Genomic DNA, 26636 nt, shown 5'->3' with positions numbered 1-26636 from the left:
ACTTGTCCTCAACTAGCCTACCTGGTTAAATAAAGGTGAAATAAAAAAATAAAAAATAAACATTCCTAATGAAAATAATGTACTTTTTACTCCATACATTTTCCCTTACACCCAAAAGTACTCGCTACATTGTGAATGCTTAGCAGGACAGGAAAATGGTCCAATTCACGCACTTATAAAGAGAACATCCTTGGTAATCCCTACTGCCTTTGATCTGGCAGACACACAAACACAAATGCTTTGTTTGTAAATTATGTCTGCATGTTGGAGTGTGCCCCTGGCTATCCGTAAATAACAAAACCAAATGTGTGGTTTGCTAAATATACGCAATTTGAAATGATTTTCACTTTTACTTTTGATACGTAAGTACAGTGCCTTGCGAAAGTATTCGGCCCCCTTGAACTTTGCAACCTTTTGCCACACTTCAGGCTTCAAACATAAAGATATAAAACTATATTTTTTTGTGAAGAATCAACAAAAAGTGGGACACAATCATGAAGTGGAACGACATTTATTGGATATTTCAAACTTTTTTAACAAATCAAAAACTGAAAAATTGGGCGTGCAAAATTATTCAGCCCCTTTACTTTCAGTGCAGCAAACTCTCTCCAGAAGTTCAGTGAGGATCTCTGAATGATCCAATGTTGACCTAAATGACTAATGATGATAAATACAATCCACCTGTGTGTAATCAAGTCTCCGTATAAATGCACCTGCACTGTGATAGTCTCAGAGGTCCGTTAAAAGCGCAGAGAGCATCATGAAGAACAAGGAACACACCAGGCAGGTCCGGGATACTGTTGTGAAGAAGTTTAAAGCTGGATTTGGATACAAAAATATTTTCCAAGCTTTAAACATCCCAAGGAGCACTGTGCAAGCGATAATATTGAAATGGAAGGAGTATCAGACCACTGCAAATCTACCAAGACCTGGCCGTCCCTCTAAACTTTCAGCTCATACAAGGAGAAGACTGATCAGAGATGCAGCCAAGAGGCCCATGATCACTCTGGATGAACTGCAGAGATCTACAGCTGAGGTGGGAGACTCTGTCCATAGGACAACAATCAGTCGTATATTGCACAAATCTGGCCTTTATGGAAGAGTGGCAAGAAGAAAGCCATTTCTTAAAGATATCCATAAAAAGTGTTGTTTAAAGTTTGCCACAAGCCACCTGGGAGACACACCAAACATGTGGAAGAAGGTGCTCTGGTCAGATGAAACAAAAATTGAACTTTTTGGCAACAATGCAAAACGTTATGTTTGGCGTAAAAGCAACACAGCTCATCACTCATCCCTGCTGAAGAAAAGCAGGCCCAAACCATGATGCTGCCACCACCATGTTTGACAGTGGGGATGGTGGCAGCATCATGGTTTGGGCCTGCTTTTCTTCAGCAGGGACAGGTAAGATGGTTAAAATGGATGGGAAGATGGATGGAGCCAAATACAGGACCATTCTGGAAGAAAACCTGATGGAGTCTGCAAAAGACCTGAGACTGGGACGGAGATTTGTCTTCCAACAAGACAATGATCCAAAACATAAAGCAAAATCTACAATGGAATGGTTCAAAAATAAACATATCCAGGTGTTAGAATGGCCAAGTCAAAGTCCAGACCTGAATCCAATCGAGAATCTGTGGAAAGAACTGAAAACTGCTGTTCACAAATGCTCTCCATCCAACCTCACTGAGCTCGAGCTGTTTTGCAAGGAGGAATGGGAAAAAATGTCAGTCTCTCGATGTGCAAAACTGATAGAGACATACCCCAAGCGACTTACAGCTGTAATCGCAGCAAAAGGTGGCGCTACAAAGTATTAACTTAAGGGGGCTGAATAATTTTGCACGCCCAATTTTTCAGTTTTTGATTTGTTAAAAAAGTTTGAAATATCCAATAAATGTTGTTCCACTTCATGATTGTGTCCCACTTGTTGTTGATTCTTCACAAATAAATACAGTTTTACATCTTTATGTTTGAAGCCTGAAATGTGGCAAAAGGTCATATATTTCAAGGGGGCCGAATACTTTCGCAAGGCACTGTATATTTAAAACCAAATACTTTTAGACTTTTACTCAATTAATATTTTACTGGGTGGCTTTCACTTTTACTTGAGTCATTTTCTATTAAGGAATCTTTACTTTTACTCAAGTATGACAATTGGGTACTATTTCCACCACTGACAATAGTCCCACAACAGAAGTGTATTACTTACTCATATTTAATCGAAGCGCTTCAGACAGCTTGACACCAGATTCATTCAGATTCATCTCTCCTCCGTGTAGAGGTCTGTTTTATAGCTAGCTGTATATTGTTACACTAGTCACAGAACTGGGTGGTGGTTTGTGAATTCTGAGTGGTTTCTCTACTTGAACTTTCATTACTAGACCAATAGAAGAGACCATAAGTTATGCTTTATTTTACAGCCTGGTATGAATTAATTTAACAGACACGCTTATCCAGAGCGACTTACAGGCACAATTAGGGTTAAGTGCCATGCTCAAGGGCACATTGACAGATTTTTCCACCTCATCGGCTTGGGGATTTGAAGTAGCAGCCTTTCGGTTACTGGCCCAACACTGTTAACCGCTAGGCTACCTGTATCCCTATAAATGAAGGGTTTGATTTCAAAACGCGATATTTCAATTTTCAGAAATTCTTCTGAAGCAACTTTTTAATTAAAAACGCACCGTGAAAGAGAGAGCTATTATTTTTTATTATTTTACCATGACATGGGCTAGTGAAAAGACAGGCCTGATTTTGTTTTAAATATATTGTAAGGTAATTTTATTTTATTTTAGAGAGATAAAATTTGGTTAGTGACCGACATTTTGGTTACTGGCCCAACACGCTAGGCTACCTAACTATTTGGTGACAATGGATTGTTCCTGGTACTTAGCTCAAATAATTCAGGTGTACAAAACTACGCTTGTCTCAATGAATCTCAAAGAAACTGAAAAGTAATGAATATGCCATTTTTTCACAAGTCTTACTTTTCTCACAGAAGCTTCCGGTCCATCCAGAGGAGCAGGTGCAGGCTCCACTCACATGGTCACACAGAGCCCCGTGCTGACACTGACAGTCCAGGGCACAGCCCAAACCATAGCTGCCCTCCACACACTCTGGGGGAACATGGTAGAGACACATGGACAACATCAGACAGAGATATCACTAGCCAGAATATATACACATTTGCTGCTGTGAGGACATGTTTTTTGTCACGGCAAATAACGGGATATTAACGTTTAGTCCCTAATTTTGCTTGATTGATGGTTAGACTATTAGCTGGCCAAAGGTAAGCTACATGAAAAGTGCAATATTATTAATATAATTGTGTGTTAGTGTGGGTTTTCAGTGAATTTGTAAATCACAAAGCTCATCTGCATTTCCTGTGGTACCGGAAAATTCTTAGCAACAAAAGAGTGATCAAATGAAGATCCTACATCTGTAGAACACTTTCGCTACACCTGCAATAACATCTGCTAAATGTGTGTATGTGACCAATAACATTTGATTTGATCTGGTCCAAAGATGTGTTACAGTGTATTACCTAAAGATGGCAGTATTTCCAAAGAAATATCTTACTCTGTTCACAGTGGTCTCCAGTGAAGCCAGCCTCACACACACAGTGTCCAGTCACAGCATCACAAATCAGGGCTCGGTCTGCACACTGGCACCTGTTGGAGCACCCAGAGCCCCATGACCCCTCCTCACAGGCTGTGGAGACACACACACACAGGATGGTAAAGAAAACTACTGTGTGTGTGTGTGTGTGTGTGTGTGTGTGTGTGTGTGTGTGTGTGTGTGTGTGTGTGTGTGTGTGTGTGTGTGTGTGTGTGTGTGTGTGTGTGTCTGTGTGTGTGTGTGTGTGTGTGTGTGTGTGTGTGTGTGTGTGTGTGTGTGTGTGTGTGTGTGTGTGTGTGTGTGTGTGTATGTGTGACTGACGTATCGGTGAGAGTCAGGGTGTGGTGAAGTCTGATCAGTCACGCTGTATGTGTGATGGTGGTGCTTACGCTTAGTGCAGACGTGTCCTGTTCGGCCTGGGGGACAGATGCAGTGTCCGGTGACATGGTCACAGCTGGCATCAGGGTGACAGACACAGGTGCTCACACAGCCTGGCCCATAGGACCCTGTTGGACACACTGTTGAGCAGAGGAATAGTCCGGGTGAAATATAACACAGTATTATCTTAAGGTCTTTCTCCCTCGCAGTCTCTTTCCTTTCGATCCTCACTTTAGCAAGACTGAAGGCTATCTCTGTTTATTTGTTTCCCTCACCAGTCTGGCAGTGTTGTCCTGTGTACCCAGGGTTGCAGTTACAGACTCCTGTCTGCTTGTTGCAGGAAGCTCCGTTATCACACGCTCTACATAGGAACTGGCACTTCAACCCCCATAATCCCTCTGGGCAGTCTACGGGGGGAGGGAAAACTCAGGGCTATAGCTATTGACCAGTTTTGGTGGTCAGGCCATTTGGTCAGGATACGCCCTAATTGAGTTGTATGACCATCAAGACCACATAGTTTAACTGACTTCAGGTCAAAGGTTTAAAATAGATGAAGGGCAGGTCTGATTGGTGGACCGATGTCTTCCAATACTACAGTCGTGGCCAAAAGTTTAGAGAATGACACAAATATTAATTTTCGCAAAGTCTGCTGCCTCAGTTTGTATGATGGCAATTTGCATATACTCCAGAATGAAGAGTGATCAGATGAATTGCAATTAATTGCAGAGTCCCTCTTTGCCATGCAAATGAACTGAATCCCCAAAAAACATTTCCATTGCATTTCAGCCCTGCCACAAAAGGACCAGCTGATATCATGTCAGTGATTCTCTCGTTAACACAGGTGTGAGTGTTGACGAGGACAAGGCTGGAGATCACTTTGTCATGCTGATTGAGTTTGAATAACAGACTGGAAGCTTCAAAAAGAGGGTGGTGCTTGGAATCATTGTTCGTCCTCTGTCAACCATGGTTACCTGCAAGGAAACACGTGCCGACATCATTGCTTTGCACAGGGCTTCACAGGCAAGGATATTGCTGCCAGTAAGATTGCACCTAAATCAACCATTTATCAGATCATTAAGAACTTCAAGGAGAGCGGTTCAATTGTTGTGAAGAAGGCTTCAGGGTGCCCAAGAAAGTCCAGCAAGTGCCAGGACCGTCTCTTAAAGTTGATTCAGCTGCTGGATCGGGGCACCACCACTACAGAGCTTGCTCAGGAATGGCAGAAGGCAGGTGTGAGTGCATCTGCACGCATGCCAACAGTAAAGCATCCTGAGACCATTCATGTGTGGGGTTGCTTCACAGCCAAGGGAGTGGGCTCGCTCACAATTTTGCCTAAGAACACAGCCATGAATAAAGAATGGCACCAACACATCCTCCGAGAGCAACTTCTCCCAACCATCCAGGAACAGTTTGGTGACGAACAATGCCTTTTCCAGCACTTTTGCCATAAGGCAAAAGTGATAATTCAGTAGCTCGGGGAACAAAACATCTATATTTTGGGTCCATGGCCAGGTAACTCCCCAGACCTTAATCTCATTGAGAACTTGTGGTTAATCCTCAAGAGGAGGGTGGACAAACAAAAACACACAAATTATGACAAACTCCAATCATTGATTATGCAGAATGGGCTGCCATCAGTGTGGCCCAGAAGTTAATTGACAGCATGCCAGGGCGGATTGCAGAGGTCTTGAAAAAGAAGGGTCAACACTGCAAATATTGACTCTGCATCAACTTCATGTAATTGTCAATAAAAGCCTTTGACACTTATGAAATGCTTAGAATTATACTTCAGTATTTCATAGTAACATCTGACAAAAATATCTAAAGACACCGAAGCAGCAAACTTTGTGAAAATTAATATTTGTGTCATTCTCAAAACTTTGGGCCACGACTGTACTGTACTGTTTGAATGTAGATCCCCAGATTTGAAAAACAGTGAGGGACAATATGGAAGAAACAGTATGAGATTTAAGTGAAATATAAATACAGTATGATAATGAGTGATAATACATTTTAACAGTAATACAGGTATGAAATAATGAGTTATGAAGCATTCTAACTACCTTGTTGACAGGCCTTTCCTGTCTTCCCAACAGGGCAGATACACTCTCCTGTCATGGGGTCACAGGGTTCTCCTCCACACACACACGTCCGGAGGCACTTCTCCCCGAACTGACCAGCACTGCAGGCTACATACAGATACACAGAGGACGGAATGATGGAGGGAGAGAGAGACAGAGAGAAAGGGTTACACAAACCTTTTTTCATTTCCCGTGTATCTCCCTCACTGGGATCGTGTGCAGCAGCAAGGTAAGCTCAAAGTGAACTGATGTTGCATTGCCACTTCTCACAACCTCACGTCAATTCAAAGCGAAACAAAACCCTAAAGAGATGGATGATTTGTTTGCTTTAATAAAGGGACCCTCCTGGAGGTCTGGACGATGCATTAGGTCTAAAATAACCCCTCCATGTTATCTTGGCCAGTCTGTAGGGAGACCGAGTTATAATTTAAACAGAGCTCCTGAACGTTCTTCAATATCTCTGGCGCAAAGGAGAGACGAAAGCCACTGAAACGGTTCACTGGTCGGTAGAGCAAGCTGCCAGAAGAGGAACACAATTGAAACCTTTTGAGCAAACTAATACACACACGCACACACGTACGTACAAGCACGCAGGCGCTCACACACTCACACACCCATTAATATTTCCACATGCATGAGGGAACAATACAAAAGTGCTCTCTCAGAATGTAAGGTCAGGAGTTGTTCCTGAACAGACCAGGAAACACTCCTGTCCCTAGGTGCATGCATTGTGGTTGGGGAGTCTCCTCCACAGGGGGATTGGCTCACCCAGCTGACACAAGTTCCCATGGAGCCCTGCAGGACACCTCCGGGTGCACTCTCCACTCCTAGGGTCACAGGTCTCCCCAACTGTACAGTCACACTGCTGCCAACAGCCACTACCATAGAACCCTGGATCACACTCTGGAGAGGCACATACACACACACACACACACACACACACACACACACACACACACACACACACACACACACACACACACACACACACACACACACACACACACACACACACACACACACACACACACACACACACACACACACACACACACACACACACACACACACACACACACACACACACGGGAGGAGCTTCACTATCATCCAGACAACCATATAAGTTTTATTTTTCAATAACCTCAATATCTGTGTACTGTATTGTCTGAGCCAGAACAGCTTACCTTGCTGACACTGAGAGCCATGGTGGCCAGGTTTGCACAGACAGGTCCCGTTCTTGGGATGGCAGCCCAGGGAATGTTCCAGATCACAGTCACACTCCTCAGAGCAGCCAACACCGTGAGTCCACCTGGGACAAGCTGGAGAAGAGAAGGTACTCTCACTACAACTCTAGGATCAGGAATAAAGCTACGGAAAGGGAATTGACATCATTTTCTTCATCTATCACTACTGCAGTGTTCCTAAAATCTGGTCCAAGAGACACACTTAGGCAGTGCAGGATTTTGTTCCAGACCAGTACTAAGACACCTGATTCAACTGAACAGGTGGTTGATGTTCAGTTTATTAGTTGAATCAAGCTAGGACAAAAGCTTCAAGATGTCGGCTGAATGACACTGCTGTACTACATTAAGATGTCAGTCATAGTGGCTGCTGGGTACTGTAGTCTAGAGGATATGGGTACTCACGCAGGTGGCAGAAGCGCCCGTACAGCCCTGGGGCACACAGGCAGGCTCCATAGAGACGGTGGCAGCGCCCGTTGTTGGGGCAGTTACACCTCCGCCTACAGTGTTTCCCAAAGTATCCTTGTGGGCAACCTGTCAACATGTCAACAAGACACAGAAGAGTTGCACATGTGGTTAGACCAGATTTTGCCCTTCCAGCATGTAGCTTGGTCCCCAATCTGTTTGTGATGTCTTGCAAACTTCTATGGTCATTGTCACATTGACGAGACAGCACAAACGGATCTGGCACTTAGCCACTTAAGGCAAGGTGACTGGTCTGTGTCTGGACTTGGTGGAGCTGTGACATGGAGTGACATAAAACCATGCAGTGGGGAGGAGGGGAGATGAGTGGTGGGCTACTGAAGGGACAGAAACAAGGAAGAAAATGTGCTGTGTTTGGATCCCTGTGGGGGAGCAGTCGGCTGAATGCTGGGGGGTGTGTGTGTGTGTGTGTGTGTGTGTGTGTGTGTGTGTGTGTGTGTGTGTGTGTGTGTGTGTGTGTGTGTGTGTGTGTGCGTGCGTGCGTGCGTGCGTGCGTGCGTGTGTGGTGTGTGTGTGTGTGTGTGTGTGTGTGTGTGTGTCAGTCCCTACCGTCCTCACAGAGCTGGCCCTGCACCCCCGGTGGGCAAATACACCTCCCAGTTACTGGTTCACAGGAGCCCCCGTTCTGGCAACGACATAGGCTGTTACAGGCCTGTCCATAGGTCCCCACTGGACAAGCTGGGAGGGAGAGAGAGAGGGTTGGTGGGCTGAGCAAGAGAGAGATTTGAGAGAGAGAGATTGATATTGAGAGACATTCTAACTCTACTTTTCTATTATCTTCTCCACATGAGGGTCTTAGCTTTTTGCGTTTCCCACATTAATCCAACACCGCTTGTGTAGCAATTACCACACACAACCCAGCTGGACCTTCTAAATGGGTTCAGTCAAAGCCAGTCAACATTCCATGTCACACTTCGGATCCAGACATACACAGCACTGCCTTCCCATATCTAACAAATGTTGTCATACAAAATGCAATAGCATGTCTATATACAATGTCTTCGGAAAGTACTCAGACCCCTTGACTTTTTCCACATTTTGTTAGGTTACAGCCTTATTCTAAAATGGATTAAATTCTATTTTTTTCCTTCTCAATCTACACACAATACCCCATAATGACGAAGCAAAAACAGATTAAAAAAAAATGTTTGTTAATAAATTAAAAATTAAAAACAAAAATATCACATTTACATAAGTATTCCGACCTTTTACTCTGTGCTTTGTTGAAGCACTCTTTGTTGAAGCACCTTTGGCAGTGATTACAGCTTCGAATCTTCTTGGGTATACAAGCTTAGCACACCTGTATTTGGGGGGTTTCTCCCATTCTTCTCTGCAGATCCTCTCAAGCTCTGTCAGGTTGGATGGGGAGCGTTGCTGAACAGCTATTTTCAAGTCTCTCCAGAGATGTTCGATCGGGTTCAATTCCGGGCTCTGAGTGAGCCACTCAAGGACATTCAGAGACTTGTCCCAAAGCCACTCCTGCATTGTCTTGGCTGTGTGCTTAGGGTCGTTGTGTTGTTGGAAGGTGAACCTTCGCCCCAGTCTGAGGTCCTGGGTGCTCTGGAGCAGGTTTTCATCAAGAATCTCTCTGTACTTTACTCCGTTCATCTTTGCCTCAATCCTGACAAGTCTCCCAGTCCCTGCACTGAAAAACATCCCCACAGCATGATGCTGCCACCACCATGCTTCATCGTAGGGATGGTTTCCTCCAGACATGACGCTTAGCATTTAGGCCAAAGAGTTCAATCTTGGTTTCATCAGACCAGAGAATATTCTTTCTCATGGTCTGAGAGTCTTTAAGCGCCTTTTGACAAACTCCAAGCGGGTTGTCATGTGCCTTTTACTGAGGAGTGGCTTCAGTCTGGCCACTCTACCATAAAGGCTTGATTGGTGGAGTGCTGCAGAGATGGTTGTCCTTCTGGAAGGTTCTCCTATCTCCCAAGAGGAACTTCACCTCCCTGACCAAGGCCCTTCTCTCCCAAATGCCCAGTTTGTCCAGGCGGCCAGCTCTAGGAAGATTCTTTGTAGTTCCAAACTTCTTCCATTTAAGAATGATGGAGGCCACTGTGTTCTTGGGGACCTTCAATGCTGCCGAAATGTTTTGGTACCCTTCCCCAAGCATCCGAATATCTATGTAAATAAAGGTATTTCTGCATTTTATTTTTAATACATTTGCAAAAAAATCTAAACCTGTTTTCACATTATGGGGTATTGTGTGTATATTGCTTAAAACATTTTTTTTTATAAACAATTTTATAATAAGCCTGTAACGTAACAAAATGTAGAAAATGTTCATAGGTCTGAATACTTTCCGAGTGTAGGTTATGAACACCTGCTCTTTCCATGACATAGGGAAGAGGATACCTAGTCAGTTGCACAACTGAATGCCTTAAACCAAAATGTGTCTTCCAGATTTAACCCAACCCCTCTGAATCAGAGAGGTGCGAGCGGCTTCCATAATCAACGTCATCGGCGCCCATGGAGCAGTTATTGCTGGGGGTTAACTGCCTTGCTCGAGGACAGAACTGCAGATTTTTCCACCTTGCCAGCTCGGGAATTCAAACCAGCAACCTTTTGGTTACTTGCCCAACGCTCTGCCTCCCGCAGATTGACCAGGTAAATCCAGGTGAAAACTATGATCTCTTATTGATGTCACTTGTTACATTAAATCCACTTCAATCAGTGTAGATGAAGGGGAGAAGACAGGTTAAAGAGATATTTTAAGCTTTGAGACAATTCAGACATGGATTGGGTATGTGTGCCATTCAGAGGGTGAATGGGCAAGACAAAATATTTAAGTTCTTTTGAATCGGGTATGGTAGTAGGTGCCAGGTGTACTGGTTTGTGTCAAGAAATGCAATTCTGCACGCTCAACAGTTTCCTGTTGTAACGGTATTCATCGTCTGAAGAAGAGGAATCCTCGGACCAAAGCGCAGCGTGGTAAGTGTTCATGCTTTCTTTATTAAAACTGAACACTATAACAAAATAACAAAGGGAATAACCAAAACAGACCTGAAAGGTGCAAAACACTAAACAGAAATTAACTACCCACAAAAACCCTGTGGGAAAAAGCTACCTAAGTATGGTTCCCAAACAGAGACAACGGTAGACAGCTGTCCCTGATTGAGAACCATACCCGGACAAAACAAAGAAATACAAAAACATAGAAAGAAGAACATAGAATGCCCACCAAAATCACACCCTGACCAAACAAAAATAGAGAGATAAAAAGCTCTAAGGTCAGGGCGTGAGACCTGTGTGTATAAAGAATGGTCCACCACCCAAAGGACATCCAGTCAACTTGACACGACTGTGGGAAGCATTGGAGTCAACATGAGCCAGCATCACTGTGGAACGCTTTTGACACCTTGGAGAGTCCATGACCCGACAAATGGAGGCTGTTCTGAGGGCAAAAGGAGTGGGGGGCTGCAACTCAATAGTAGGAAGGTGTTCTTAATATTTTGTATGCTCAGTGTATAATAACATTAAGGATGGAAACATTGTAGTTGTCTTCTTTCCAAGCTAACAATGAAAACCTAATAAGATGACTAAAATGGCCATTCTCTGCTACGTTTTCAATCTTCCCCACTGGTCAGGTAAAATGGATTCATCATAATGTAACTCTTCTTGGTGTGAATTTGAACACTAGTCCAAAGGAGGATGTTTAAATGTATAAAAATGACTGATGGTTTTGGATTTATCCCCACATTCCACTCAGAATTATATCCCTGGTTCAGGTCAAGCCCAAAGACACTCAATAATCATGCTTAGTTGTGAAACAATGGCTTCTGGCCTCTTTCTAACAACCCTGACCTGGGAGATGTATTCTGTCTGTTGTGGACTTGGCCTGTCTCCAGGCCAGATCTGGGTTCAAATACCTAACCCCGAGGACTAACCAACCAAATAACTGCCTGCTCAATAATAGACACTGAATAACACTGAAACTCTATCAAGTGATAGATGACTTCCAAGGGTTACAGTGATAATAAGAGAAGCTGGGGAGAGAAGAGGAGAGCGACTTACTCTCGTTGCAGATGACGCCAGTCCATCCAGGTGTACATTCACAGTGTTCTCTGTCCGCACCACACACTGCTCCGTTCTCACAGTCAGCACAGCTCACACCACAGTCATCCCCGAAGGAATCATCTAGACACACTGAGACACACACACACACATAGTCCTGTAAAACCATGGCGTGATTTACAGTTTTTGCCACATATGTCACATTGAGCATCAACCAGACATGTATGTAAGCACTGATTTGCTACCTATGTGGCTGACCAGGGTGAGTTCCCCTCTCTGTGCCTCTTCCTCCTGGTCTTCACCATAGGGTGAGTGCAGGGCTGCAGTGTACTGCAGGAGCTGAGGGGTCTGTCGGAACAGCAGATCTGGTAACCGGTGCACTTCCAGATCCTCATCTGCATCATCCTCCTCTTCATCGTCATCCAGGTCACTGTCGTACAGCGCTGCATTGGGACAGACAGACAGGTGGAGAGGAGACACTCAGAACACATTCACATTGATCATATTTACATTACATCTAACTATACTATACTGTATTATACTATACTATCATTTACATGACATCTAACTATACTATACTGTATTATACTATACTATCATTTACATGACATCTAACTATACTATACTGTATTATACTATACTATCATTTACATGACATCTAACTATACTATACTGTATTATACTATACTATCATTTACATTACATCTAACTATACTATACTGTATTATACTATACTGTCATTTACATTACATCTAACTATACTATACTGTATTATACTATACTATCATTTACATTACATCTAACTATACTATACTGTTTTTTACTATACTATCATTTAAATTGCATCTAACTATACTATACTGTATTATACTATACTATCATTTACATTACATCTAACTATACTATACTGTTTTATACTATACTATAATTTACAATACATCTAACTATACTAAAGTATTACACTATACTATACTATCATTTACATGGCATCTAACTATACTATACTGTATTATACTATACTATCATTTACATTACATCTAACTATACTATACTGTATTATACTATACTATCATTTACATTACATTCATCTGAATACTTAAAGTGATTGCATCATTACTATAGTCTACTGTTAGAAAACCTCACAAATGTCTCTCAGAGTTACGTTTACACGTTTAAAGACAATGTACACACATTCCCTGTGAAATTAGAGCATACTAAAGTATATAGTATAGTATAGTATAGTATAGTATAGTATAGTATAGTATAGTATAGCATAGCATAGCATAGTACAGTATAATATTATGATCAAATAGTACTCACGGATGCAGGCTCTGTGGTCGTGGTCCAGACGGAAGCCCAGTCTGCAGAAACACTCGTAGGTCCCCAGGGTGTTCACACAGTAGTGTTCACAGACAGAACTCTCTGCCAGGCACTCATCAATGTCTGACAAGACCACAGAACAAAAGGAAGTACTTTGAAAATTAACACGGTACTTTTCAAGTGTATTCTATTTACATTATCAAAACTAGAACAATGAGTTTTTAGACACTGTCAATGCATAATCATCCCTGTCTTATAAAATACTGTAAACTCAATCCAGAGTCAATTTGGACCTAGATAATGAGTGGATAATGGTCAACGTATTGTCCTCTTACCATTGCAGCCACAGCCGTCTGCGTGGAGCCTATAACCAGCCTGGCAGCTGCACTCATAGCCCCCTGGGTTGTTCTTACAGAACTGACTGCAGCACGCCTCCCCACTCTCACACTCATCACTGTCTGGGGATATGCAACAAAAGATGATTGTTCATTTGGTCACGCAAAGGAAAATATTTAAAGACATTTTGGAACGGAAATTGAAAAAGGGCATTTGAAGTCCTAATAATCCCTACCTGTTTCAGAAAAGGCCCATGTTTGATCTGTTGCTTCTATACTTATCGTAGAGACAGAGAATGACTATAACCAGGAGTCTTTCCTTACGTTCTGACCTGACCAGGAAAACCTCTGGGCTTCAACAATGATGACCCAACAGAGAGTACCTACCAACACAGGTCTTCCTGCCCTCAGCCAGTTGGTATCCTTGGTTACAGGAGCAGAGGGGTCCGTTGGTGGTGTGTTCACAGTGGTGGGAGCATCCTCCGTTGTTCTTCTCACAGCTGTCCACGATCTCCATCTCAATACCTGCAAATAGGAGGATACAACCAGTCAAGTGAAGGATGGCACCCAACAACAGTATCCGTTTGCAATAAACCAAAACATTAGCCATCACTCACACATTAGCTTCACAAGAACATACTACAATTAGGGTCAGATATTTTTCCTTATCATGTCACCTGACCAGGACTAACTACTCCTGACCTTTGTTATAAGCCTACGACAAGGGACCAGACTTCTTCATGGTCAGAAAAAAACAATTGGCCTCAACTATGTTGCTATGCAACTGTGATTTTGCCTGCTTCAGTTGAATTTACTGATTGTAAAGTTGCTTTGGGTAAGAAGAGCATCTGCTAATTGACTCTAATGTAAATGATTATGTATACTCACGGTAGCACTGTTTTCCGTCAGCGCCCAGCTCAAAGCCAGGGTTACACACACAGCTGAAGGAGCCCCGGGTGTTGACACAGCGATGGGCACATATGGCCTGGCCTGAGCTGCACTCATCTATGTCTACAAAAGATAGCATGATATACTGTAAGTCAATAGGACACAGTTCCATAGCACAGGTAGAGATTACATTACAGGGATCCGTGGAGTAATCATTTTTATTCATATGAGGCTATGAATGAGGTTCCGAGGGGAAAAGTGCTTCTGGTTCAAAAATTGCATTTTGTACCACTTGACATGTGGGTGAGTGACTTTTCGTCATAGTAATGCTAGAGCACAGGCATGGTGGTGGGCTGCTCTTAGTGATTATGAAGCGTACCGCAAACACACACATGCGCACACACACAAAGGCACGCACACAAGCAAGCACGCACACACACACACACAGAATGTTGTGTTTAATGAAGTTGCCTGAACCTGAACCTATAGCCTTCTAGCCACCCCATGTTATAGTTGTATACATCCAGCCATAGCGTTAATCAGCTTAAGGCCCCACACACACAGTCATGGTACATACGGCCCCAGAGGGCCGGGTCATAGAGCCTCAGCTCTAATGGCCCCGGGACAAAGGCAACTCTCTGATGAATGCCACCTTTGTTTTGTCCAGGTGCACTGATTTTGGAGAATAACAAACGTTTACATTACCGGAGTCTCAGTTAAACCACCATTAAAACTCAATGTTCACATGTTGCTTTACACGAGTGTGGAAAAGTGAGAAAGTTCATGAGACGGATAGAGGTGATGGCTATGGTTTTTCCGTGACCAATGAGGGCTAGACTTGCTTTCTTAAGAGGATTCAGGGTGGATTTATAGACAAGTTCGGAAAAGTCTCTTTCACTCTAGGACATTTCTGGGAAGGTTGTCTGCATGTAACAGCGTATTGAAATATGAGAACGTCAGTTTGTGTGTGTGTGTGTGTGTGTGTGTGTGTGTGTGTGTGTGTGTGTGTGTGTGTGTGTGTGTGTGTGTGTGTGTGTGTGTGTGTGTGTGTGTGTGTGTGTGTGTGTGTGTGTGTGTGCATTTCCAGACATACTTTCGGAAAGTATTCAGACCCTTTCACGTTACAGCCTTATTCAAAATGTCCTCATCAATCTACACATACAATACCCCATAATAACCAAGCAAAAACAGTTTTTTTTATGTTAACAAATTTCTAACATTTATAATTTATAATATTAACGTAAGTATTCCGACCCTTTGCTATGAGACTTAAAATTGAGCTCATATGCATCCTGTTTCCATTGATCATCCTTAAGATGTTTCCACAACTTGACTGGAGTCCACCTGTGGTAAGTTCAATTGATTGGACATGATTTGGAAAGGCACACTTCTGTCTATATTAGGTTCCACAGTTGATAGTGCATGTCGGAGCAAAAACCAAGCCATGATGTCGAAGGAATTGTCCGTACAGCTCAGAGACAGGATTCTGCCGAAGCACAGATCTGGGGAAGGTACCAAAAAAATGTCCGCAGCATTGAAGGTCCCCAAGAACACAGTGGCCTCCATCATTCTTAAATGGAAGAAGTTTGGAACCACCAAGTCTCTTCCTAGAACTGGCCCGACCAAACTAAGCAATCAGGGGAGAAGGGCCTTGGTCATGGAGGTGACCAAGAACCCATTGGTCACTCTGACAGAGCTCCAATGATCCTTTTTGGAGATGGAAGAACTTTCCAGAAGGACAACCAACTTCGCAGCACTCCACCAATCAGGCTTTTAATGTCGAGTGGCCAGACGGAAGCCACTCCTCTGTAAAAGGCACATACCGCCCACTTGAAGTTTGCCAAAAAGCATCTAAAGGACTCTCAGACCATGAGAAACAAAATTCTCTGGTCTGATGAATGCCAAGCGTCATGTCAGGAGGAAACCAGGCATCGCTCATCACCTGGCCAATACCATCCCTACGGTGAAGCATGGTGGTGGCTACATCATGATGTGGGATGTTTTTCAGCAGCAGGGACTGGGAGACTAGTTAGGATCAAGGGAAAGATCAATAGAGCAAAGTACAGAGAGATCCTTGATGAAAACCTGCTCCAGAGTGCTCAGGAACTCAGACTGGGGACAAAAGGTTCACCTTCCAACAGAACAACAACCCTAAGTACACAGCTAAGACAACGCAAGAGTCTCTGAATGTCCTTGAGTGGCCCAGCCAGAACCCGGACTTGAACACGATCGAACATCTCTGGAGAGACCTGAAAATAGCTGTGCAGCGATGCTCCCCATCCAACCTGACAGAGCTTGAGAAGATCTGCAGAGATGAATGGAAGAAACTCCCAAAATACAGGTGTGTCAAGCTTATAGCGTTATACCCAAGAAGACTCGAGGCTGTAATCGCTGCCAAAGGGGCTGAGTTAATGGGTCTGAATCTTGTGTAAACGTGATCAAGTTTGCAAAAACGTCTAAAAACCTGTTTTTGCTTTGTAATTATGGGGTATTGCGTTTAGATTGATGAGGGGAAAAAAACTATTTTAAATCTATTTTGGAATAAGGCTGCAATGTAACAAAATGTGGAAAATGTGAATGGGTTTGAGTACTTTTTGATTGCACTGGCTAAAAAAATGTAACCTTTATTTATCTAGGCAAGTCAGTTAAGAACAAATTCTTATTTACAGTGATGGCCTAACTCAGCCATACCCTCCCTTAACCCGGACGATGCTGGGCCAATTGGGCACAGCCCTATGAGACTCCCGACAAGGTCCGGTTGTGATAGAGCACAGAATCGAACCAGGGTCTGTAGTGGCACCTCTAGCACTGAAATGCCGTGCCTTGGACCAATGCGCCACCCAGGAGCCACATTTGTGTGTGCTCTTACCAGTGGTGAAAAAAGTACCCAACTTTCATACTTGAGTAAATGTAAACATAATTTAATACAAAATCACTTAAGTAAAAGTGAATGTCACCCAGTAAAATATTACTTGAGTAAAAGTATAAAAGAATTGGGTTTAAAATATAATTAAGTATCAAAAGTAAATGTAATTGCTAAAATATACTTAAGTATCAAAAGGAAAAGTACAATAATTTCAAATTCCTTATATAAAGCAAACTAGAAGGCATTATTAAACTTTTATTTTATTTTACGGATAGCCAGGGGCACACACCAACACTCAGACATCATTACAAATTAAACGTGTGTTTAGTGAGTCCAACAAATCAGAGGCAGTAGGGATGGCCAGGAATGTTGTCTTGATAAGTATGTGAATTGGACCATTTTCCTGTTCTGAAAAGCATTTCAAATGTAACGAGTCCTTTTTTGATGTCAGGGAAAATGTATGGAGTAAAAGGTACATTATTGTCTTTAGGAATGTAGTGAAGTAAAAGTAAAAGTTGTCAAAAATATAAATAGTAAGGTACAGATATCTAAAAAACGACTTAAGTAGTGTGATGGATAATGTTATGTTGGTGCTTTTCTAATAACCAATGTCTGTGTCTGTGTTCTATGTTTGTGCTCTGTGTTCATGCAAGTAACTAATTGAACGAATCCTCACTAGTAGCTGAAATTTGGCTTCCTTAGGCAAGTGCCTTAGGAGAGCAGTTAAAGGTACCCGGATCCAGCTGTTAAGGGAGCTCCCAAATTAAGCAAGGCCTGGCAATTTTGTTTGCTTTTACCCTGTGATTTTTACCACCCACACACCAGCATCCACACACAACCCACGTGTTATGAATATTTATTATGGTGTTAATTCTCTGTTTGATTTATGGTGTGGGGTCTTGTAAGGTTAGAAAGAATGCACCTTAAAGGGCACACAAATTACATTTTCGGAAGTTTCTATTGTCCGTTTTGGTTGCACATGTAAATTATCTTAATAAAAGTCAAAATATAAACCTGATACACAATATGTTTGAAATGTTTGAAATATCTTTAAATAATGTCTGAGGGACAGGGAAACAAACACTCACTTAATAGGGCTGACTGAGCTCTGTTCTGACTTTCTGGTGAGGCCTGATCACCCTCACTAGAAAGACTGGAGACATTGCATGACATTTAAATGTAATATGGAAACAAGAATAATTAGGAAGAGGTTTATAATTTATCAAGAGTCCTATGTGTGACTCGAGAACACGAGAAGGACAGAGAGAGAGCGCTGCTCCTGAATGAGGGACACCTGTCTCTAGTCTATTTTACCATGAACTTATGGGATAGAATTAAGTCAAGATGGAGTCATCAAGGGTTGTCAGTGTAATTGTATTTGTTATTTTGATTTAACAGGCAGTGTTGTTTTTTTGGGATGTATGGATGATGATGTGAGTCATGTGTCCAAAGGGGGAATTACCATTGTATCGAGTGATATATGAAGAAGTCCCTCTGACTCCCTGACCCTGTATCTCTGCGGTGAGATGATAGGGGAGTTTAACCTGTTGAAACTCTAGGGGCGCAATTTCATTTTTGGATGAAAAACGTTCCCGTTTTAAACAAGATATTTTGTCACAAAAAGATGCTCGACTATGCATATAATTGATAGCTTTCGAAAGAAAACACTCTGACGTGTCCAGAACTGCAAAGATATTTTCTGTGCGTGCCCTAGAACGTGAGCTTCAGGCAAAACCAAGATGAGACGGCATCCAGGAAATGAGCAGGATTTTTGAGGCTCTGTTTTCCATTGTCTCCTTATATGGCTGTGAATGTGAGAGGAGTAAGTCTGCCCTTTCTGTCGTTTCCCCAAGGTGTCTGCAGCATTGTGACGTATTTGTAGGCATATCATTGGAAGATTGACCATAAGAGACCACATTTACCAGGTGTCCGCCCGGTGTCCTGCGCCGAAATTGGTGCGCAAAAGTCAGCTGCCAGTATTTTTCCATGGAATTTAGACAAGAATGCAGGCTTCCACGAATGATATATCAATGAAGAGATATGTGAAAAAACACCTTGAGGATTGATTCCAAACAACGTTTGCCATGTTTCGGTTGATATTATGGAGTTAATTCGGAAAAAGTTTGACGTTGTAGGTGACTGAATTTTCGGTTCGTTTCGGTAGCCAAATGTGATGTACAAAACGGAGCGATTTCTCCTACACACAGACGCTTTCAGGAAAAACTGCGCATTTGGTATGTAACTGAGAGTCTCCTCATTGAAAACATCCGAAGCTCTTCAAAGGTAAATGATTTTATTTATTTGGTTATCTGGTTTTTGTGAAAATGTTGCGTGCTAAATGCTACTCAAAATGCTAAGCTAGCTTAGCATACTCTTACACAAATTAGTGAATTGCTATGGTTCAAAAGCATATTTTGAAAATCTGAGATGGCAGTGTTGTTAAGAAAAGGCTAAGCTTGAGAGTAGGCGCATTATTTTCATTTTATTTGCGATTTTCAGAAATCGTTAACGTTGTGTTATGCTAATGAGCCTGAGGCTTTAGTCACGATCCCGGATCCGGGATGGGGAGTTTCAAGAAGATAAACCAATTAGGGAGGGAGATTAGTTTCAACTGTGTGTTGTTATTCTATTTGACATTTGTCTTAGACATCTTTATTAAGAACATTGATAGTAGTGGTAATAATGTCATACAGTAAATAATTTGTCTGGATTTCCGGAATCATAAATGCCCTAAATCCAACTGCTGTTCTAGTCTGTCCTTTCTTGAGTTTATGGCGAAGGTGACCACAGATGGTATAGAGATGCATGGAATGGATCATTTGACCAAGAATACTGTGAACTTCAACCCCCCTCCCCCTAACCGGCTGATGTAATGGCAACAATGGCGTTCAGTATGGTCCTTCACCACTTCCACCGTGAGACTTGAGTCCAAGCCAGTGTCGTGTCTTTGGCTATGCCGGAATAAGTGATATGACATGCTATTCTATGAAGTAATTTTTCTGTAATTAAAATTACCTGACTAAGCTAATCGGGTAAATGTAATTAACTAGAAAGTCGGGGCACCACGAAGTAATGTTTATAGAGCTGTTATCTTCCAAATAGAAAGACCTAGTAATCTTTAACATCAATAGCAGTCGATATTTAATCGTCACCTTATTTAATCTCATCTGAAAGTTGTAAATTCTTCACGAACCCTGGCTAACATGTTGAATCAGCTATACAAAGTTTGGTTTAATTATTTATTTACTAAATACCTAAATAATCACACAGAATTGCATATAACCAGAATGGATCATACATTGATTACAAACTATGTCATAAAGGAAAACGTCCCTAGGGGACGGAACCGACATGGCGGCTGGTTACACAAAGAAAGGGGGTTGGGTTTTGAATGAAAGAGCGGGAAGACTGAGTAACAAAAGGAGAAGCTATGCTATCGTAAATACAGTATCTTATGCATTCTAAATTGCCGCCCATTCGGAAAAGGAAAATGCAATAAATATTTACTCTGAGCTGCGCTTCGATCGATTGGTCGTAGATGGGAGGCCTGGCTGTCCTTTAAAGAATGTACGTTATTGTGTGGTAGACAGATACTCTGTCCGTCCTCCCACGGCTACAATTGCTGCGCTAACGCGTGTTTCATAGTTTACAACCCATGTCTGTTCACTTGGGCGGGGCCTCTGAGTGAGCAGAGTGGTGTTCTTCTGACAAACCATCCTCTCATTAAGAAGCTAAAAATTACATTTAATCTTTTCACAAATAGTTTCATATTTATTCATTTAAATTGCACAATTCCATGTGAATCTGACAACTAGAATGTGTAGATTTTCCAAGATACAGTTTATGTCGTCCTATCATCAGTAATCATGTCTCAGACGCCAACTGAACTGACATCATATTCATTAAGTCCCAACGCATATTTTCAACTGGTTGGATGACCGAAATATGGTTCGTTTTCCCATCTTTTATGACGTCACCAGACTCTCTCTCAATGTTAACAAAGGCTTTACTAGAGTCAACTCTATAGAGTAGAGGGAGAGAAAAGGAGAAAGGTATTTATGGGGGTCATAAACCTCCCCCATCAGGCCAACGTCATGACACCAGCAACCTGTACACAGCATCCAGTCGAAGCTATCAACTGCCTTTTCTCTCATGTCTTTTCTCTCAAGAGTGCGACATGAGTCCATGTAGAGTGAGCATGGCGAGAGATCCCGTCCAAACTTCTCTCATGCTGCTGGTGTACTGGTAGGAAAATGGACAAAGACATAATGTACTGTAAAGGACAGTGCCAACTATGGTGAGACATTATCAAGGGCCATATGTCATTGGGAGGACGAACTGAAACACTATATAAAAAAGAACATGAACAAATGACAGAAGAATGAGTCCCGGGGGGGGTCGTCAACCGTACAAAAATTGATTTAGGCTTCTCCAAAATGATTATTTGGGGATATCATGTTGTTTTTGGAGGTCTGCACACTGCGAAATGTATAGTAATTTAGACTAAGAATGCATTGAGATACCAATCTGTCATTACCACATATGGGGGCTGTGATAATAATAGTTAATGCTAGAAGTATCAGATGCAAATACTGTATGTAAATGTAAATTCTGCCAGTATCGGTGTGTGCTAAATTGAGGGTCTTAAATTAAAGTGATAGAACCAACGTGAAGCACTAAGGACTGTCATTCTAAATTTGGGTTGGATAATTTATCACAAGTTCTAGTTATGATTTGGAAAGGTGAGGCTTCTAGAGACAGAGCTATGCCTCTAAAATGTGAGGAGAGCCACTAGATTGTAGCTTGGGCCATCCACTTTGGGCCATCCACCTTAACGCAATCTCATTCTTATCAATGTTGATCTGAAACTGTTAGAATTTGTGCTCTCTCTCTTCCCTGTGAAAGTCAATATGCATATGTCCTAAACCAAATTCAGGAGATCTCTAGAGATGTAGAGAAACACTAAAACAATTGCATAAATAGGCTCTGCAACACAGAGGCAGGTCAAGGGGGCACTTGTGCAATCGTTGATGATGAATGTTGTACTTCTGTCCCAGATCACTCTTCTAATATGACTGATCTTGCGGAATACATTGCCACTGTTGCTAAGAATAATTCCCCACAACCAGAAGGACCCTTGAAACTTGGTTGGAATCCCTGTTTGGAAGTTGAGGATCCCAAATTGTCAAATGGGCTGCAGCGTGTGTGTTTTTTCTTAGTTCTAAATTGTTATTTAACATGCTGTGTATGTGTGTGTATTTTTGATACAGTCACTCCCGTTAATAGAAGTGTAACATTTTCTTATACAGTATTACCATACTAATTAGATTGTATAACCCAGAATGAAGGGTTTGAAATAATGAAGTGTCTGATTTTGTGTTGATTTCCCTTACTTTAATAGAAATAGGATACAGAAGTTAAAGTCTAAAGCTTACTTTAAAATGTAATGATTATTAACACAAGAGGATGGAATGTGATGGAACATTTTATATTGGTGCTTTTCCAATAACCAATTTCTGTATTCATGCAAGTGACTGATCGAATTCTCACTATCAATATCTGCAATTTGGCAGTATGCCCAGACCCTTATTTTGAGAGCGAAAGATATCTCAGTTTCGAGGTCTCAGCTTAGAGAGAAGAAGCCTCATGAGGTATTGGTCAGTCACATGAATGAGGCAAATGTTGATGATTAACTGATTATGAATGATGAATAAGGGGTGGCAGGTAGCCTAGTGGTTAGAGTACTGGGCCAGTAACCGAAAGGTTGCTGGATTGAATCCCTGAGCTGACAAGGTAAAAATCTGTCATTCTGCCCCGGTAGGCTATCATTGTAAATAATAATATGTTCTTAACTGACTTGCCAAGTTAAAAAATTTTTTTTAAATAAGCTCAATCATGGAAAAATAACTTGTCTGTATACAGTGGGGCAAAAAAGTATTTAGTCAGCCACCAATTGTGCAAGTTCTCCTACTTAAAAAGATGAGAGAGGCCTGTAATTTTCATCATAGGTACACTTCAACTATGACAGTCAAAATGAGGGGAAAAAAATCCAGAAAATCACATTGTAGGATTTTTTTATGAATTTATTTGCAAATTATGGTGTAAAATAAGTATTTGGTCACCTACAAACAAGCAAGATTTCTGGCTCTCACAGACCTGTAACTTCTTCTTTAAGAGGCTCCTCTGTCCTCCACTCGTTACCTGTATTAATGGCACCTGTTTGAACTTGTTATCAGTATAAAAGACACCTGTCCACAACCTCAAACAGTCACACTCCAAACTCCACTATGGCCAAGACCAAAGAGCTGTCAAAGGACACCAGAAACAAAATTGTAGACCTGCACCAGGCTGGGAAGACTGAATCTGCAATAGGTAAGCAGCTTGGTTTGAAGAAATCAACTGTGGGAGCAATTATTAGGAAATGGAAGACATACAAGACCACTGATAATCTCCCTCAATCTGGGGCTCCACGCAAGATCTCACCTCGTGGGGTCAAAATGATCACAAGAACAGTGAGCAAAAATCCCAAAACCACACGGGGGGACCTAGTGAATCACCTGCAGAGAGCTGGGACCAAAGTAACAAAGCCTACCATCAGTAACACACTACGCCGCCAGGGACTCAAATCCTGCAGTGCCAGACGTGTCCCCCTGCTTAAGCCAGTACATGTCCAGGCCCGTCCGAAGTTTGTTAGAGAGCATTTGGATGATCCAGAAGAAGATTGGGAGAATTTCATATGGTCAGATGAAACCAAAATATAACTTTTTGGTAAAAACTCAACTCGTCGTGTTTGGAGGACAAAGAATGCTGAGTTGCATCCAAAGAGCACCATACCTACTGTGAAGCATGGGGGTGGAAACAGCATGCTTTGGGGCTGTTTTTCTGCAAAGGGACCAGGACGACTGATCCGTGTAAAGGAAAGAATGAATGGGGTCATGTATCGTGAGATTTTGAGTGAAAACCTCCTTCCATCAGCAAGGGCATTGAAGATGAAACGTGGCTGGGTCTTTCAGCATGACAATGACCCCAAACACACCGCCCGGGCGATGAAGGAGTGGCTTCGTAAGAAGCATTTCACGGTCCTGCAGTGGCCTAGCCAGTCTCCAGATCTCAATCCCATAGAAAATCTTCGGAGGGAGTTGAAAGTCTGTGTTGCCCAGCAACAGCCCCAAAACATCACTGCTCTAGAGGAGATCTGCATGGAGGAATGGGCCAAAATACCAGCAACAGTGTCACGGCGTTCGTCTGTTGAAGGAGGAGCGGACCAAAATGCAGCGTGGTTGTGATTCATTTTATTTAAATAGAGAGACTATACACGAATAAACAAAATAACAAACGTGCGAAAACCTAAACAGCCCTATCTGGTGCAAAACACAGAGACAGGAACAATCACCCACAAACACAAAGACAATGACTAACACCTGCCCCTGATTGAGAACCATATCAGGCCAAACACAGAAATAGACAAACAAGACATCCAACATAGAATGCCCACTCAGATCACACCCTGACCAACCAAAACATAGAAACATACAAAGTAAACTATGCCCAGGGCGTGACAAACAGTGTGTGAAAACCTTGTGAAGACTTACAGAAAATGTTTGACCTCTGTCATTGTCAACAAAGGGTATATAACAAAGTATTGAGATAAACTTTTGTTATTGACCAAATACTTATTTTCCACCATAATTTGCAAATAAATTCATTAAAAATCCTACAATGTGATTTTCTGGATTTGTTTTCTCTCATTTTGTCTGTCATAGTTGAAGTGTACCTATGATGAAAATTACAGGCCTCTCTCAACTTTTTAAGTGGGAGAACTTGCACAATTGGTGGCTGACTAAATACATTTTTGCCCCACTGTATAAGAGAACTAATGGGACTGCCCCAGTGGAGCCCCTGACTGACATGTGCATTAAGTTGGTTTGAACCTCTCCAGTGCGCTGATAATAAACAATGACTGACTTCGAGTGTACCTGTGTAGAATTTCTATGACAGTAGTACTTTCAAGTATTTTTATTCAAGTACTTTACACCACTGGCTCTTACCCTCACAGCCCTGGCGGTCACCGGCCAGCGAGTACCCAGGTCTGCAGCTGCACTCTGCTCGACCATCCACAAAACGACACAGCTGGACACAGCCTGCACTCCTGTCCACACAGGGGTCCCTAACTGATAGACAGACAGACAGACAGACAGACATGGGGCAGACAGTTTTACATAGTCATATCCTGGTCACGCTATGACTGAAAACTGCCTCCTGTTCTTTACATGTAACTCTTTGCTCTCCATTCTAACATAAAGTGACTACTATTGTAAGCTGTAGGGAAGTCAGAGCACCATATCCAATCTAGTCAGGACTCACACTCGCAGTGCTTCCCATCCCTCTTCAGTTGGTAGTTTCTACGACACTCGCACTTGTAGTGGTCGTTGTCCATGTCCACACACTTGTGTTCACAGCCGCCATTCTTCACTGAGCAGGAGTTCACAGCTTCATAGTTGGGACAGACAGACAGACAGACAGACAGACAGACAGACAGACAGACAGACAGACAGACAGACAGACAGACAGACACAATAATTGAACAACACAGGATTGACTGACAGACTACAGAAAAACATATCTTCATGCTGTAGCAAACTACCTCAAATTAAGATCCTACATCTGTACTTTCGCTAATGTAGTCTTTGATCACCATTTGGTGAGTAAATGTGTAACCCTTCCTAGAGACTGGTCACTAAAATATGAATTCAAAGAAGGAAGAGCCATATTGTGGACCAGCACAGTATTTCACACCGCCATAACGGAGACGTGTGATTACAGGAAGCTCTAAAGACTGGAAATTGGATAATTAGAGGTTGCAGGTAATGAGTAACCGTGACTGAGACCTGAATATTGGAGTATTAGCTCTCAATGCCTAAATCAATGCCTAATCTTGAGTTGTGCGAACGACCGGGATCAAATCTGGTCTCACATGGTCATTACTCACCAATGCACGTCCTTCCGTCAGTGTGCATGCGAGAGCCCTGACTGCACTCACAGTGGTAGGAGCCTGCCGTGTTCATACAGGTCTGCTGGCAGCCGCCATTCAGCTCCTCACACTCATTCACATCTACAGAGCAGACCGATGGACAGACAATCAAACCTGGGTTCAAAAAGTATTTTAAATTGAGCATTCACTTGAGCCTACCTTGAGTACCATATGGGCGGAGTTTGCACTTTTGCTAGTATTCCATTGGTTCCCTTGAGCCAGGCAAGCAGAAAAAGGTATTCAAAATGATTTCACATACTATTTGAACCCAGGTCTGCAGACAATATTCTGAGACACTTGCTGCAGAACAAATCCATGTTGATAGGAGAAGGTTGTGCCAATGAATTCCCCGTATGGGCATTAATGAACAATGAG

The 26636-nt window shown here is 42.3% G+C and overlaps 1 protein-coding gene across 1 annotated transcript in view; it reads right to left on the bottom strand.

Moving 5' to 3' along the window:
- The window catches only part of LOC135552777 (multiple epidermal growth factor-like domains protein 6), a 101483-nt gene that overhangs the window by 25707 nt on the left and 49140 nt on the right, over positions 1–26636 (bottom strand). Inside the window, exons 6-22 of the mRNA XM_064984605.1 lie at positions 26220–26342; positions 25595–25720; positions 25279–25401; positions 14365–14487; positions 13864–14001; positions 13477–13599; positions 13142–13264; positions 12067–12264; positions 11822–11953; positions 8348–8476; positions 7721–7849; positions 7259–7393; positions 6843–6977; positions 6057–6182; positions 4005–4133; positions 3577–3708; positions 2985–3113 (exon numbers count right to left, since the gene is read on the bottom strand). Of these exons, the coding sequence (XP_064840677.1) occupies positions 2985–3113; positions 3577–3708; positions 4005–4133; positions 6057–6182; positions 6843–6977; positions 7259–7393; positions 7721–7849; positions 8348–8476; positions 11822–11953; positions 12067–12264; positions 13142–13264; positions 13477–13599; positions 13864–14001; positions 14365–14487; positions 25279–25401; positions 25595–25720; positions 26220–26342 (2253 nt within the window). The remainder of the gene's footprint in view (positions 1–2984; positions 3114–3576; positions 3709–4004; positions 4134–6056; positions 6183–6842; positions 6978–7258; positions 7394–7720; positions 7850–8347; positions 8477–11821; positions 11954–12066; positions 12265–13141; positions 13265–13476; positions 13600–13863; positions 14002–14364; positions 14488–25278; positions 25402–25594; positions 25721–26219; positions 26343–26636) is intronic.

This window comes from Oncorhynchus masou, chromosome 13 (assembly GCF_036934945.1).
Source record: "Oncorhynchus masou masou isolate Uvic2021 chromosome 13, UVic_Omas_1.1, whole genome shotgun sequence".
Lineage (NCBI taxonomy): Eukaryota > Metazoa > Chordata > Actinopteri > Salmoniformes > Salmonidae > Oncorhynchus > Oncorhynchus masou.
This window is presented reverse-complemented; position numbering and strand designations above follow the sequence as displayed.